The following is a 13,870-nucleotide window of genomic DNA, read 5'->3' as shown; positions in this document are numbered from 1 at the left end:
CCCAAAGGCAGAACACCTGCCACTCACCAGCTTCTGCTGCCATTTGAAATCAGATGTTTTGCACAAACTCAAATGCTGCCCCTAGAGACAGCCAAAAGCAAGTTTCATAGCTATTTACAGAATTCAAGTCTAAACAGCGTTTGGGTTTGTAAGCTACAGTTTGTGGGTTAGAAGGAGGAAGTTTACTATCCCAAGCACAGGTCTGCTTTGACCCACATCACCTCATTGTGGGGGGAATGCATGCAGAAATATGCTCGCTTCATCTGAATGCCCCCCCCCAGTTACTAGCAGGAAAGAACCTCACATCGAGAGGTGCCTCATAGTTCACCAGCTGCTCTGAATTCCTTCTAAGCAGCATCCTCTGCCACCAAAGCCCTCTGTAAACCATGGTTTGCAGCAACTCAATGGCACTATCCAGTCCAGCGCAAGATCCAAGCATAGGAATGCACAGCAGAATCTCCCCATCTGTAAGATGCTACAGAGGATCCCCCCGTTTCATTAACAAGAGGCAGTTGTTTTTTACCTGGCTGGTATAAAGACACTGGTGTTGCTGAAATTGGAATCGCCTGAGGCATCCAGGCAGCCTGCAGAGAGACAGGTGTCAGTTAGCTTTGACATGGCACAACACTGTCAGAGGAACACAAAGGGCTGGCACTTGCAAGGACTGCTCCCCAAACAAAATAGTGATGTGGCCCCAGGTAAGAATGTTCTGAAAGCATCAAGACGGTGAGGTGGTCAGGTCTGTAGATAACATTCAGGATGCTGAAAACCAAGCAGCCTCGTTGCTGAGGTCCATGGTGCAGCTGACACTCTGAGCCACTGCCAAAATGCCTCTGTTGAAGACCTGGCTTCATTTCCAACTGAGCCTCCCCTCACCGGGAACCTGATCAACAGTTGTTGTTTGCTTCTCTCTCGAGGACACCATCCTCCACCCTTTTCTTACACACAGAACTACTTGAGAACACCACCTTTTAAAACCCAGCCAATATAAGACAGGCTAAGTGACTGGAGATACAATTTCCCCACTATGGAGTGATTGGGTAGCCTTGGAACACAATGTCTTGATTGCCTCATCTTTTCCCAGTCTTTCCATGGTGAGAAACTTGTACTGTCCTATCTCCACTTGTTTAGCACATTATCCTGCCGCTCCCCTAGCCTTGTACTTTTCTCAGGTAACCCCTTCTCTCCAGCCCAACAGAAAACATATTGCAATATACCAAAGTCCAGGTCATGAGAGCAGGGATAAGTATCTGCACAAAAAGCCAGACAGAAAGACAGTTTGCTTTGGGGGGGGGGGAAGGACTTACCGCCGGAGGTCACCTCCTGCTTGGACAGAGATTCATCCTGATCACCCTCCATTATCTGGGGGGCTGTTGTGGGCTGTTTGGTCTCATCAACCTCATCATCTTCCGGAATAACCAGCTTCATGAGGCTCTGGTTGCACACATTGGCCACCTCTTTGATGCCTGCACCCCAGGGATGTAAGGAACATTCATTCCCAAGTCATGTTCCCAATCACCATTGTAGTAGGCTCATACAGAACAGGCCCTATGGCAAGAGTCTAGCCTCAAGATCTTTCACAGGGGTCCATAGGCACTAGAATCACAGACAGGGGAGAGGGAGGGGGAGGGGGTGCTGGACCAAGCCAAAAGGGGCCAATAAGATGCCTCACTGGGAACCCCACAAGCAGGACCTGAGCACAAGAGCATCTTTCCCTACTTGAGATTCCTAGCAGCTTGTATTCACAGGCACACTGGCCCTGGCAGTGGAGGAAGAACATAGTCATCATGGCTTGTAGGCACTGATAGCCTACTCCATGAATTTGTCTGGTCTTCTTTTAAAGCCATCCAAGTTGGTGGCTATCACTATTTCTAGTCGGAGTGAGTTCCATAGCCTTTAAGTGCTGGAAAACTGGCTTCAGGTTGATTGGTTTTCAAGACAAAACCTTTTAATTTTTAGGCTGGCAAAGGTTGCATCAGATATCAGATTTGGCAAATGTTTAGAGAACAATACAGCACAAGCCCTCTATCAGAAAAATAGGAAAGATTCTCAACTCATGGGCCAAAAGGAATACTGAAGTATGCTTGATTCCTTCTCATGGCCCAGCCCAAGCGATGCTACATCTTTCAGTAAAGATACCCACAAAAGAGGTGTCCACATGAAAATGGCTCTCCTACTGAAGCCAGTCCTTTGCTTAAGCATCCCAGGAAAAGCAACTGTGGGGCTGCTCTGATGTCAAGGAAAGCACAGAAAGCAGAGCTGCTTATGGGGCTGCCCCCAGTCCTTTTCATGATCCACAGGCTCACAAGGAAGCAGCAGCAGCAAAATCCTCTAATGGCATAAACCAGGGCTGTTGACTTAGCCTGACCCTCCTCCCTCCTTTCTGCCAGATGCTGACGGACATTTGTGAAGGAAGGGATGGGAGGAGGAGGAGGAGGAAGAGGAGGAGGAGGAGGAGGAGGAGGGAGGCAACAGCCTCTGCTGCAAGGATACTCTTCTTCCGGTCGTCATAGGACAGGCACGGCAGGACAGCTGTCAGGATTCCTGAGGAATATGGCAGCATCACCCGGCCAGCCAGCTGGATGAATTCGCGCATCCAGCACATGGCAGTCAACTGGATTAGGTCATCTGCAGTCAAAGTGATCAGGAAACAAAAAGGTGGTTTAGCAGGATGCCTGGAAAGGGGTGGGTGAGGTGCCTCTCTTTCCCCAGGAAGCCTTCCCTCCATCACTGCTGAACAGTGCTGCTTCTGTTCTGCTCCTATGCTTTGTCTTGTGGTTTCATTTTAATAATACTTGTTTCAGTTGTGATGGTTCTGGAACACACGTGAGGATTATACGGTGAAGGGTGGGCTGGAAATACAAATAACTTACCAGAAGCCTGGCAGTGAATCACCAAGATGTTGGCCATCTCAGCAAACTTGACACTGGAAGGGTTCTTCTTGATCTCTTTCAGAAATTCACCAAGGGCTACTTCACACCTGTGTGCAAGGGGGGGGAAAGCAGGGGGTTCAGAGATAGGTCTTCTGCTATAGGGGAAATAACATGAAAGGGTGGAAAGGGAAGCAGAGGCCCCTTTCTGTTCACTCATTCTCCTCACACAGACAGAGGACACACAGACAGAGTCTGCTTGTTGGGCATCCAGCACAGGTTCCAGCCTAGAAACTTTGGTTTCTACCAAGACACTTGAACACAGAGCCCTGAAGCTGGATCACACCAAGATGGGCCCATCTCATCCAGCATCCTATTCTTCAAGTGGCCGAGAAGATGTCCCTGTGGGAAGCTCTTGAGCAGGACACACAAGGCAACAGCCCCCTCTTCACACCCAAAGCTGCTGCTTCCTGTTTAAGAGTGTCAACTGGGTTGAAGCTGAAAGAAATGGTGATGCAACTTATGGAGCACTGCCCTGGAAACAGGGGGGCAAAGCCTGCATATCAACAGCCAAGCAGTTATCCCCAGATCCAGCTCTGCACTCACATTTTACGTATCTCCTTGCTGTTATCACCCAGGATCTGGAAGAGGCCATCTAGAATCTCTGGCAGGTAATCCAGAAGGTTGATATCTGGAACTGACTCCAGAACCAAGATCTAACTCAAGGGGAAAAGACAAACAAAAGGAAGATGATACAGAAGCGCAGTGGCAAGTAGTAGCATGTGTCTCTTTAGACCCAGACCGGATTTGCCACAAGATGTCAAGTGGTGCTTTTTGGGTCCTAGAGCAGCTTGCATAATGGGAGAGGAGGAAGGGGACAGAGAGTGGGGGTAACATCATTTCAGGGGCAACCTTCAGCCAGCCCAGTCTGGCCTTTAGCAAGTGAGTTTCTAAAGGAGATAGGGTGTTCTGGAAAATTAGATTATGTGCCAGTGGCAGACCTACATTTTGGGGGCCCTGAAGATTGAACTGTCATGGGAGCTCCTTGCAACCAGAAACAAGGTCTAGGTAGCCACTGTTATCTTCTTCAATGGGGTTGTTCCCATGACAGATCCCCACACATTCACATCTGTGCTACTGACTCTCGGGATTGTTGAAATATATACAATAAAGCTCAACTCAAATTGGGTCTACTAGGAGCTAGGGATGCGGGTGGTGCTGTGGTCGGTGGTTTGAATCAGCGCAACAGGGTGAACTCCTGTTGCTTTGTCCCAGCTTCTGCCAACCTAGCAGTTTGAAGCACATCAGTGCAAGTAGATAAATAGGTACCGCTGCGGTGGGAAGGTAAATGGCATTTCTATGAGCTCTGGCTTTCATCACAGTATTCTGTTGTGCCAGAAGCGGTTTAGTCATGCTGGCCACATGACCCAGTAAGCTGTCTGTGGACAAATGCTGGCTCCCTTGGCCTGAAAAGTGAAATGAGTGCTGCACCCCATAGTTGCCTTTGACTGGACTTAACTGTCCAGTGGCCCTTTACCTTACCTTATTGCTAGAACTAAACATTTTAAGCAGTGTGGACTAAATTCACTTTTGTGGCCCCTCCAGGAGTAAGGGCACTGCAGCTTAAGCTTGATTTGTTTAATAGCAGATCTCCCCGTTATGTACATTCACTCAAAAGAAACAAGACCCAAAAAGTCTTTGAGATACATGGAAGATTTGCCTCACTAATCATTTAAATTTTTAGCCAGCTCAAGGTTAAAATATGCTCCCCAAAGTATTTGAGACTGACAAGGTGGAAATCAGCCTTTCCCACTCTGAAAGGTCATTTTAGGCCACTAAGAGGCACCTCACATAGAAGAGAGCTGGTGCCTTCAGCACCAGCAAGTCTTCACTGGTAAGGAATTCCACACCTGTAGAAAGTCTCTCAAAGGCCCTTTTCATGCAGGTGGTCAGAGCAAGGGACTCCCTTCTGCTAAACCTGCAACAGGGCTTGGAAAGAAGGTATCAGGAAGTCAGCAGCTACTGGTGACAAACTGCAAACAATGCCAAGGAGAAACAAGAAAGGCCTTTCCACAAAGGAACTATGCATCACCTGTTACCAGCAGTTTCTAAAAGAACCATCAAGAGCAACAAGCATCAAGCAGCTCCAGCTGCTTCCCAAGCAGGTAATAAGCACCCCCATGCTGCTGTTTATACCACCATCCATTCCAAAGTATCAGAAAACACTGAGCTGACAGTTATAAAACACACTGCTCACTTGAAATGCCAGAGAAACAAATCCCAGCATCAGACCAAAAACACTTACCCAGGAAATGATAAACTGTCGAGCATACTGGTTGTTGGAATAGATTCTCTCACGCAGCAGTGGAATGAAGCTCACCAGATCAAAGTTGTTGCTCTCGGTCACAATGTCCTAGAAAGTCAGAGCCAATGAGCATGAGAATGAGCCTTGACTCCCTTCCCATCACTGCTTGAACCCTACATAAAGTCCAGGACCTCTACCACTCTAGAAAGGAAAGAGACCCTTCCAGCCATGCATAAGCTCAGCCTTCACCAGCCAGGAGTCTTCCAGATGTTCCGGACAACATTGTGGTGTTTTAAGGGCTGCTGTCCAGTCTTTTCCTAACAGAGATGTGGGTTCTGGCTGATGCTGTCCTACAATCTGCTTCATATGCTTGCTGAACACACCATGATAGCCAACACTTGCCTTTATATTCCAGTGTGAATATATGACCTCAGCATTTGTAAGAGGATGATCCCTGAACATCCCCCATATCCAAGCATTCTGCAGAGATTTAATGTCCTTAATTTTCCTTTTGAACTAATTTCCTTCTTATTGAAAAAAATCCATTTTTGAAACCAAATGCAACTACAGTTAACTTAGTTGGCAAATCTCCAGCGACCATATGTATACAAAAGTGAAACATCGCCAACTAAATTAAACATAGTCCCATCTGGTTTCAAAAGAGGAATCCATATGCACACAAACACACTTGGTAACGTTGTGTTCTTGATCAGTCAACAACACTTGTATCAGGGGCACAGGTCCTGGGGGTTAATTATTAAAACCAGCATTAAGTTCCTGGTTGCTGCACTCTCGGAGGCTCCATGACCAGAACCCTTCTAAGGCACAGCGGCTCCGTAAACCTAGAACTTCAGGTAATTTACTGTGTTCCAAATATGTTTTTACTCTGTTGATGTGAATGTGGTTGAAATCATACAACACTTTCCCCCCACTTTTCTCCACTTCCAGTTGATCCTCAGAGTTCTGGTCATGAGGGCAATGCCCTCCGTGCTAAATTAGTTTTCATGTTTGGTATTATGACCAACAGGGATTCTGTGGAAGAGCTGGTTCCTCTTTCATTTTCTAGTTTTTTGGACTCTATGCCTTCTTTCAGAGAACAATCACACCCTGTCCGTTTTCTATAGAGGTTGTGAAGAACCAAATCTTCACAATCTTTTATTTTTTTAAAACCCTGTTTGTTTCCCTTGTCCTAGATGACCAAAGCCTCACACCATTTTAAATATCTGCTCTTTGTTCTCTGGAGTGCTTGAGAAGTCCTCTGGTGGCTCAGCCAGATGCCCAGGCAAAGGCCAAAGCTGCTTCAGAGGTTTTACTGTATAGCTTTTTCTTCCCCTTTCCTAGGGAACTCAGATACTCTGTTTCTTCTGGAAGAGGAAGCTCGCTTTTGTGTAATTCTGCTTGCTCTTCAGGGAACAACCAATCTCAGAGGACAGTGGGAACAAGGAAGGTGACCTTTGATCTCTAAAGAAGAAGGCTGGTCAGCAGCATCTGCCTTGCCTCTAGAACAAGATGGCTTGTTTCTTAGCAATCTAGGATCCAGTGCCAGTAGCTAGAGCATCCAGCCAGAGGTGCATTATGCATGCTCAGTTGGCTTTATGAACCTGGTTTCAGTTTCCCATCTTTCAAACTCCCATAAATTTCTGATTCCCTTAGAAAAATTAACAGAAGCGTTTGTTTGTGGGAGTTGGGTCCACATTCCAGTGCTACTTAGTTCCAACACAGTCTCCAGCCTTCTCAGGTGCCTCATATAAAGCATGAATGGCAGGGCTGCTGAGAACATGGTCTCTCTCCTGGCCTGGGACTCTGGCAGACACCCAAACTCACCACTTTCTGCAAAATTACCTTTCATATTACTCATCACTTGTATCACACCCAGAAGAACATTCTCACTTTTTTAGCACCTTTCTATATTTAAAACTTGAAAACCAGGATAGTGGATTCTACATGAGATCACAAATACCACAATTTGATACCTGAAATCAGCCAAGCAAATTCCTAGGTTCTTTGCCTTATTCAACACCCCAAGACTAATGCAGGAAATATGCATCCCTCCATCTGTAACCTATCCCTGGCACATCATGAGCTGCTGTCAGCAGGAAGAACTGTACCTTCAGAAGCCGGTCCAGGAGTTCAGATCCACTTTTGACATTTGGGTCTGGATCTGCAGCAAGCTAGGAAAAACAGAGAGAGTATGTGGTGTGGCTGAGCCATGTGCATAAGACACTAGTAGTGACTTGACCAAGAGACAACTATTTTCTGTTGGCTATTGACTCCCAGCAATCGGACAGGGACACCACCTCCTGTCTGACAATAAACTGAGCTCCAGAAATGCCCAGAAAGTGTGCAAAGCCAGAGGCAAGCCCCACCCACAGGTGCACACCACCATCCGAGCTATGGTTGCCATGAGCGATCTGGAAAGCACATTCATGGACCCCTGGACCAGACTCTCTGCCAGGTTCCCAGAGCTCTTCTGCAGCCATGTTAGTATTAGGGGGATGAACTGGAGTGAAGGCATCAATGTAGGAGGAACATTTTCCTCTAGGGGATGCTTATGGAAATCCTCAGTGCCATCTCTCAGCCCCAGTTGTCTAGAATCAGCACCCACACCTCCAAAGAGCCCCAGAGCAGGAATATACAGGACATCAGAGACCTTACATGTGTGAGACATTCTTGGCCTGTCAAGAAAACCCATTACCTTGCTCAAGCCATCAAACAGCACTTTGAAGTGGGGGAGGACAGAGCCTCTGGCCACCTTCACGATGTTGTATAGGGCCTCACAGGCGTAGTACCGCAAGCGGCTGTCAGCATCATTGAAGCATGTCAGCACAGGCTCAATGAGCTCCTTCAAGTACAGACCAGAGTCCTGCAAATCAAAACACAAGGATAAGGGGGGGGGGGGCGCGGAGCCATGGACTTAAGCAGTGGCTACACCAGAGTGGAGCCCCTGCTTTCTTGCAAGTGCACTGGGGTGGGGGCTTAGAATAGGGCCAGCAAACCTGGCTAAGAACAGAATGCCCAGGCACTGACTACAGCTGGAGTCACCAACATCATGCTTGTGGGCAACATAGATTCCTCAGGCACACAGGTGCTAAAGTCTCCATCCCTTGTCCATTTTTAAAAAATGAGATCTGAGCGAGTTGTTGTGGGGGGTGTTTCCTGTTTTGTTTTGTTTTTTGCCTGTTTTGGGTTGGTGTTGGTCTTTGAGATGTGGATTGGGGGCCGGGGGGGGGGTTCTTCTGTGAAATGAACATCTGTTGGTCCCACAAGAGTTTCTTAAGTTTCCAAATGTGTCCTCAAAGCCAAAAAATATGGGCACCCCAAACCTAGAGCAAAAGCTCCTTACTATGCAGCAAAGGCAAGAAAGTCCATTTTAAATAGTGAGAGGAGATGGGCCAGAATTCAGCCTCTTTTCAGGAATGTAGGAAGAGCTGTCACTCTGCTAACAAGAAGTCCCATCTCCCTTGCCTTTTCTGGCCGCTGATGGGAGGGAAGGGAACCTGTTCCCTTCCGACAATGCCAAAATAAACAAAAGGTGGCTCAAAACTTGGAGTTCCTTATTAGCCAAATAATGTGTGAATAAGCCCAAATTTTGCCAGGGAAAATGGCAGGAAATTGGTCAAAGGCAGCTGGAAGCAGCACACAGCTTGACTAAATGCTTCCCTACATATGAAGATGTTACTAGGAGATATTTCTTAACATTGCACTAAATCAGCATTAGAGCTTAATTATTCATAAAGCTTATTTTTGGAGATTGTGATAAATAATTTTGTAACTAATTTGGAATCCATTTTTTAGATTTCCAAAGTCACCCATCACAGAATGTCTTCCTCCTCTGGAACAAATGTGAGGTTAGAACAGACAACCTCTCTCTCTTCTAACAGAGGACAAGGGCTCATGTCCTCCTATGGGGTCAAAGAAACAGCAATACCACCTACCTTCCCAAGAGCAATGGAGCAGGCTGCCAGGCCAATAAGCCCCCCTTTTCGACTATGTGGGTGCTGGGAAAGTGCAAACTCCTGAGAAAGAATCTGAATCACATGCTTGATCTGAGCTGTGCTGTTCTGAGCCACAAATTCACGCACGAGCCTAAAAACAGGAGAATAAGAAGGCTGTATCCTGTCTCACCAGGTCCATGTCTGGCTCCAGTTTAACATGAGAAATATATTTCTTTTAATTTAGCTGGCCATTAGTAACCCTGTATGCCCACAAATGAATCATCTATGAACAAATGAAATGGAGCCAGAAAACTGGTCCACCTTGCCCAGTTTTGCCCACTCAAGCTGACAAGTAGTTTTGCAAGGTGTGTGCAGGGAGAAAAGCTTGGTCTTCTCTGTGGCTGGATAAGACCCCTCCACCATACGAACAGCAGCCTGCCTCTGTGTCACCTATTTCAGGGCTTTATCTCTATGCCTGGTATGTGGTGAGAGCGGAGAAATACAGGAGAGAAGAGACGCAACTTCCTCAGAGCTGCTGTTTGTAGATCCCGCTCTAAACCAGCACTCCCGCCCCCGCTCAGGCCTGCTCCAAGAGAAAGAAGAGGCCCTTCCGTGACAGGATGAGCAGGAGCAGCCAACGGGCCAGCCCTTCAGCAAGGGGAGGCGGGCGCTGAGGAAAGGGCTTTGGCTCAGAGGCTGAAGCCCCGCCAATGGCACCTCAAGGCAGGGCGGGGAAAGACCCTGCCGGGCACTACTAATGCGGCTGCTGCTGCCATTGCGGTGCGAGAAGGGCCCCCTCAGCGGCCCAAGAGCGTGAATGGAAGGCAGCCCGTTCCCCTCGCTTACTTCTCGATTTCCAGCGCCGCCACCTTCCGCTTCTCGTAGAGTTTGTCGTTCAAGGCCCGCACGATGCTCGGCGTCAGCGGAGAGAAGTCCTTCTCCGGGTTCATCGCGCCGGTCGTCCCGCCTTGCCCCGGCTTCAAGGAAGGAAGGAAGGAGGGGAGAAAGGAACGAGCGGCTCCCGAGCGCAGGAGCAGGTGGGCGGGGAGGAGGCACTGGCGCTGCTGTAGCGGAGGAGGCGCTTCCCTCCTCTCTCTCCGGCTACCAGGCGGCGGCCATCTTGGTCCAGTCACGTGAGATATCAGGTGCTTCCTGCTGCCCCCCCCCTTCCCGGCGGTCTCACGTGACAAATTCCCCCGAGCCGCTTTTCTTCGTTCATGCGGTCCTCGAACTGGCTCCCGCGCGTCGCCAGCGATCAAGATGCAGTCAGGGCGGCGCAGTCCACCTTGAAGGTCGGGGAGGCTTGGTGGGGCTTCTCGCCCTGCGCCTTCGAGCGACGCCTCATCCGGATCGGCAGACGCCCCTCAGGCGGTGGAGCGGGATCGCCCGGTTCCAAGGGCCAGCAGCTCCCGCAGGTGGCCTGACCTGGTATAAATCACTTTCCTGCCTTTCTGGGCTGCCTCCAACTCAGTGCTGCTCATAGACCCACTGATACGGATGGCTTACGTTAGTCGCCTTCATTCATGTCAGCGGGTCTCGCAGACCCAGCATTTTCCTCACTCTACTGTATAAAGTAATTGCCTTCAACAGTTTGACACTCGAATCCCACCTTTCGTCCAAACAGACATTTGGGGACCCCTTTAAAATTCCGGCAAATAATGCCGCTGTCCCAACCCTCTGTTGCAGAGCATTGCTGTAACCTGGACGGGTGGCGAACCTGCAGCCATCCAGCTGAGGAGACTTGGGAGTCCCAACAACTTCTGGAAAGTGCTGACATTAGTCTGCTTAAAGCATTTCAATTTGAAGGAACTTAAATGATGGCATGTTGAGTGAGAAACAGTCAAAACCATACTTATCCCCCACGTCCCCAAGTTTCATTTGAAAGACTGGCAGCACAACCCCCTCTACCTGTTTATTTAAATGAAAGCCTGACACTAGGACAACTGTGAGCAGTGGCAGAGATTGTGCTGCTTAATTAGGAATCAGCCACTTGTGGAAATGGCTCACTTTTCTCTAGTTGGCCCTAGTATGTTGTCAGAGCCAACACTGGGGGAGGGCAGTTCTGAAGAGAGGCATGCTGGCAAATAGCACCTTGTTGGAAAGCATCTGGGTCATAAGCAAGGAGGCCCTGGTCTCCATCACTATCACCAAGAGAAGTCCTGTTATCCCCTCTTGAGTCAAATATTTCACTGGATATTTTGCCCATGCCCTTATATATTTCTCTGCAGCCAGAAGTTCCAGAAACAGATTCTCAGGATGCCAGCTGTCCCTCTCAGCCTAACCTGCACATTTGCACAGCTGAGTCTACAGACAGGTATGCGACATTATGCACAACCCTGATGTCACAGGTCATGGTGGTTCTGCCTCTCCCACTTTCTACCATGGAGGGAACTGATAGCTGATTATTGCCATCCAAATCATCTGTTTCCAGGCAACCTGAGCAGACATTAAGCTTTTGGTCTGGCTCTCTCCCAACCAGATCCCAGAATCCTACCCGCAGCCTTGTCCTGACAAACTTTCAAGCAGTTTCTTGTTTTGTTTAATAACCTTTATTCCAAAATAAAATCTTATGTAACAAGACACTCTTATCATGAATATAAGGCGGAAGCTCATTTTGCACATTTCCAGGTGATGTTTTATGCTGCTGCATTAACTTATTCAGCAGATTGAACACTGGAGGAATATTAAGGGAAGAAGGACATTCCTGGTATGGTGTGTGCTGCCCTCCTTACACAAGGAGACACTTGGTTTGTTCTGACAGAAATCTTGCATGTGGAAGCCCTGTGTAACACACCCTGCTGTCCTCCGTGCCTGCCGCAAGGACAATCACAGAGGGCTTTCCTCCCCTCTCCTTCCAAAAGGTACAGAGGCATTGCCAACTTTCCCTTCTCCTAAGAAAAGCAAGGAAGATGCTTGACACAGGGGCTCAAATACCAAAAAGCAAGACATGCGCTGACTGTCTAGCTCTCTCTCCCTCCTTATGGCAATGCTTAAATGAAACAAGACAACACAGTGGCTCTCCACAGTTTCATTTCTCAGGCGTGATACCCTTTAGATAATAAACCCAGGAAACTCCTGAGCCCAGCCCAGCTGCACGAGGACAAGAGACAACCAGCTTGCTGGTGACAGCGGCTTTGGTGCCACTTGGGTTCCCTTCAAAGGAAACTAGGATGGTAGCTGATTTCTTAGCCTTAATAGTCTCAGTGGCCTTCACAGTGAAGGCAGAATTCTCCACAATGTAGGAGAAAGCCATGGGATGCAGGAAGACATTCTTAAAGGGAATGGCTGTGCTGGTGCCAGCCCTGATCTGAATAGGCCCCTGTGGTTTAGGAGGGATTGATGTGCCACTGAGAGGGATGACATAGTCGCCTCCTATGGTTGAGGAAAGGACAAGTGTTCCCTTGCATTCACCCAACTGGCAAGGCTCAAAGATTACTTCCACGCTGACTTCAGTGCCTCCTAGAGATCCTGCAGGTGCATTGATGACTTTGTCCACGTGGAAGTCAGGGCAGTCAAGCTGGAAAGAGAAATCACAGTCTTGTTGGTTTGGTGGCTGCAGTTGTACCACAGAGCAGACAAACGTAACATTTCTTACTGACTCACATTTTGTCCAGAGGGTCAGAACAAACTCCAGTAAAACAGAACAAACAAACTGGGCTGCATTATTGTGGTGCTCAGGCTCAGTTACTGCTTCCTCTCCCTGGCAAAACTCCTCCTGCAATGCCTTTGTCCTTTGGAGCAATGAAGTAATCAGCCACCAACCCCAGACAGAAGAGCACAACCCATTGTACTGGTTTGTTCTGAAAACAAGGAGTCTCACTGGAGAGGGGAGAGAGGCATAGAGGCGGGGGCATTTCACCCTGGCAGCCTCTCACACAGGCATCGTAAGGCAGATCTCCTTTTACCCAGAATCCTTCCTTGTGAGAAGAATCCCAACTTGGGCACAGAAGGAAACAATCTGGAGCCTGGCAGCAGCTATTTTTATTTACAATATCCTGGAGGATGTGATATTTGTCAGAACCCAAAAGGTATGTTCAAATGGAGTGAGGAGGCCTCTTGCTTTCTCAGTTGCAAATTTGCACTGCACTGCATTGTCACATCCACCCTTGCCTTCGTGCTGCCTCAAACTTTTTCCACTTCCTCTGCAATTTTCATTTGCCTGGCAGCAAAGGGGAGACTCATAGAACTCCTTGCATCTTCTGCAAAGAAAAGTCAACGTTTCCTCGTGGAGAACTCCTCACCTCACCCCAGTCACACACATAAACAACCATTTGACTGCTCAGGTCAGCCTGGGTTAAACCTATTGAGCAGAGAGAGGGACCCACAACCAGCTAGCACAGATTTCAGCTGCATCATAGCCAAAGTCCAGATAAATTTAACAGCCCTTCCCCATCCCTGCCATTGTCTGCTGGGAGTGGGTGGCACACGTAACAGGAGGGTCACAGCTCAGGACAGCAGAGCAAATGCTTTGCAAAGAGTCAAAGAGACGTGGGAATCCCCACTCAGCTACTGTCGCTACCTCTCACAAGTAGGATTGTTGTGATGGGATGGGAAAGAACCGTGTATTCTACCTTGAGCTGCTTGGAGGAAGGCAGAGTATAAACATCATAAAGTAAGCACATGGTCCCTGCTTCAGTCCCAGGCTGGGAAATACCTTTCTCTGCCTGCAAAAGCAGATGTTAACAGGACTGACTCAGCAGAAAGCAGCTCCAGAGGGATGTTCACATGCTTTCCAGCTAGTTGGGAAGAGAAGCTTGTTG

General features: G+C 48.3%; 2 protein-coding genes across 2 annotated transcripts in view; both read right to left on the bottom strand.

The window, feature by feature from the left end:
- Nucleotides 1-10,060, bottom strand: part of VAC14 (VAC14 component of PIKFYVE complex) — a 70,444-nt gene extending 60,384 nt beyond the window's left edge. Inside the window, exons 1-10 of the mRNA XM_053399392.1 lie at nucleotides 9,957-10,060; nucleotides 9,111-9,261; nucleotides 7,871-8,038; nucleotides 7,284-7,346; nucleotides 5,176-5,283; nucleotides 3,477-3,586; nucleotides 2,874-2,980; nucleotides 2,494-2,628; nucleotides 1,308-1,466; nucleotides 524-584 (exon numbers count right to left, since the gene is read on the bottom strand). Of these exons, the coding sequence (XP_053255367.1) occupies nucleotides 524-584; nucleotides 1,308-1,466; nucleotides 2,494-2,628; nucleotides 2,874-2,980; nucleotides 3,477-3,586; nucleotides 5,176-5,283; nucleotides 7,284-7,346; nucleotides 7,871-8,038; nucleotides 9,111-9,261; nucleotides 9,957-10,060 (1,166 nt within the window). The remainder of the gene's footprint in view (nucleotides 1-523; nucleotides 585-1,307; nucleotides 1,467-2,493; nucleotides 2,629-2,873; nucleotides 2,981-3,476; nucleotides 3,587-5,175; nucleotides 5,284-7,283; nucleotides 7,347-7,870; nucleotides 8,039-9,110; nucleotides 9,262-9,956) is intronic.
- Nucleotides 10,061-11,349: 1,289 nt separating this feature from the next.
- HYDIN (HYDIN axonemal central pair apparatus protein) overlaps nucleotides 11,350-13,870 on the bottom strand; it is a 138,761-nt gene continuing 136,240 nt past the window's right edge. Inside the window, exon 86 of the mRNA XM_053399391.1 lies at nucleotides 11,350-12,627. Within this exon, the coding sequence (XP_053255366.1) occupies nucleotides 12,139-12,627 (489 nt within the window). The 3' untranslated portion in view covers nucleotides 11,350-12,138. The remainder of the gene's footprint in view (nucleotides 12,628-13,870) is intronic.

The sequence above is a fragment of the Podarcis raffonei genome, chromosome 8 (assembly GCF_027172205.1).
Source record: "Podarcis raffonei isolate rPodRaf1 chromosome 8, rPodRaf1.pri, whole genome shotgun sequence".
Classification (NCBI taxonomy): domain Eukaryota; kingdom Metazoa; phylum Chordata; class Lepidosauria; order Squamata; family Lacertidae; genus Podarcis; species Podarcis raffonei.
The sequence above is the reverse complement of the archived record's forward strand: the minus strand, read 5'-3'. Positions and strand labels throughout refer to the sequence as shown.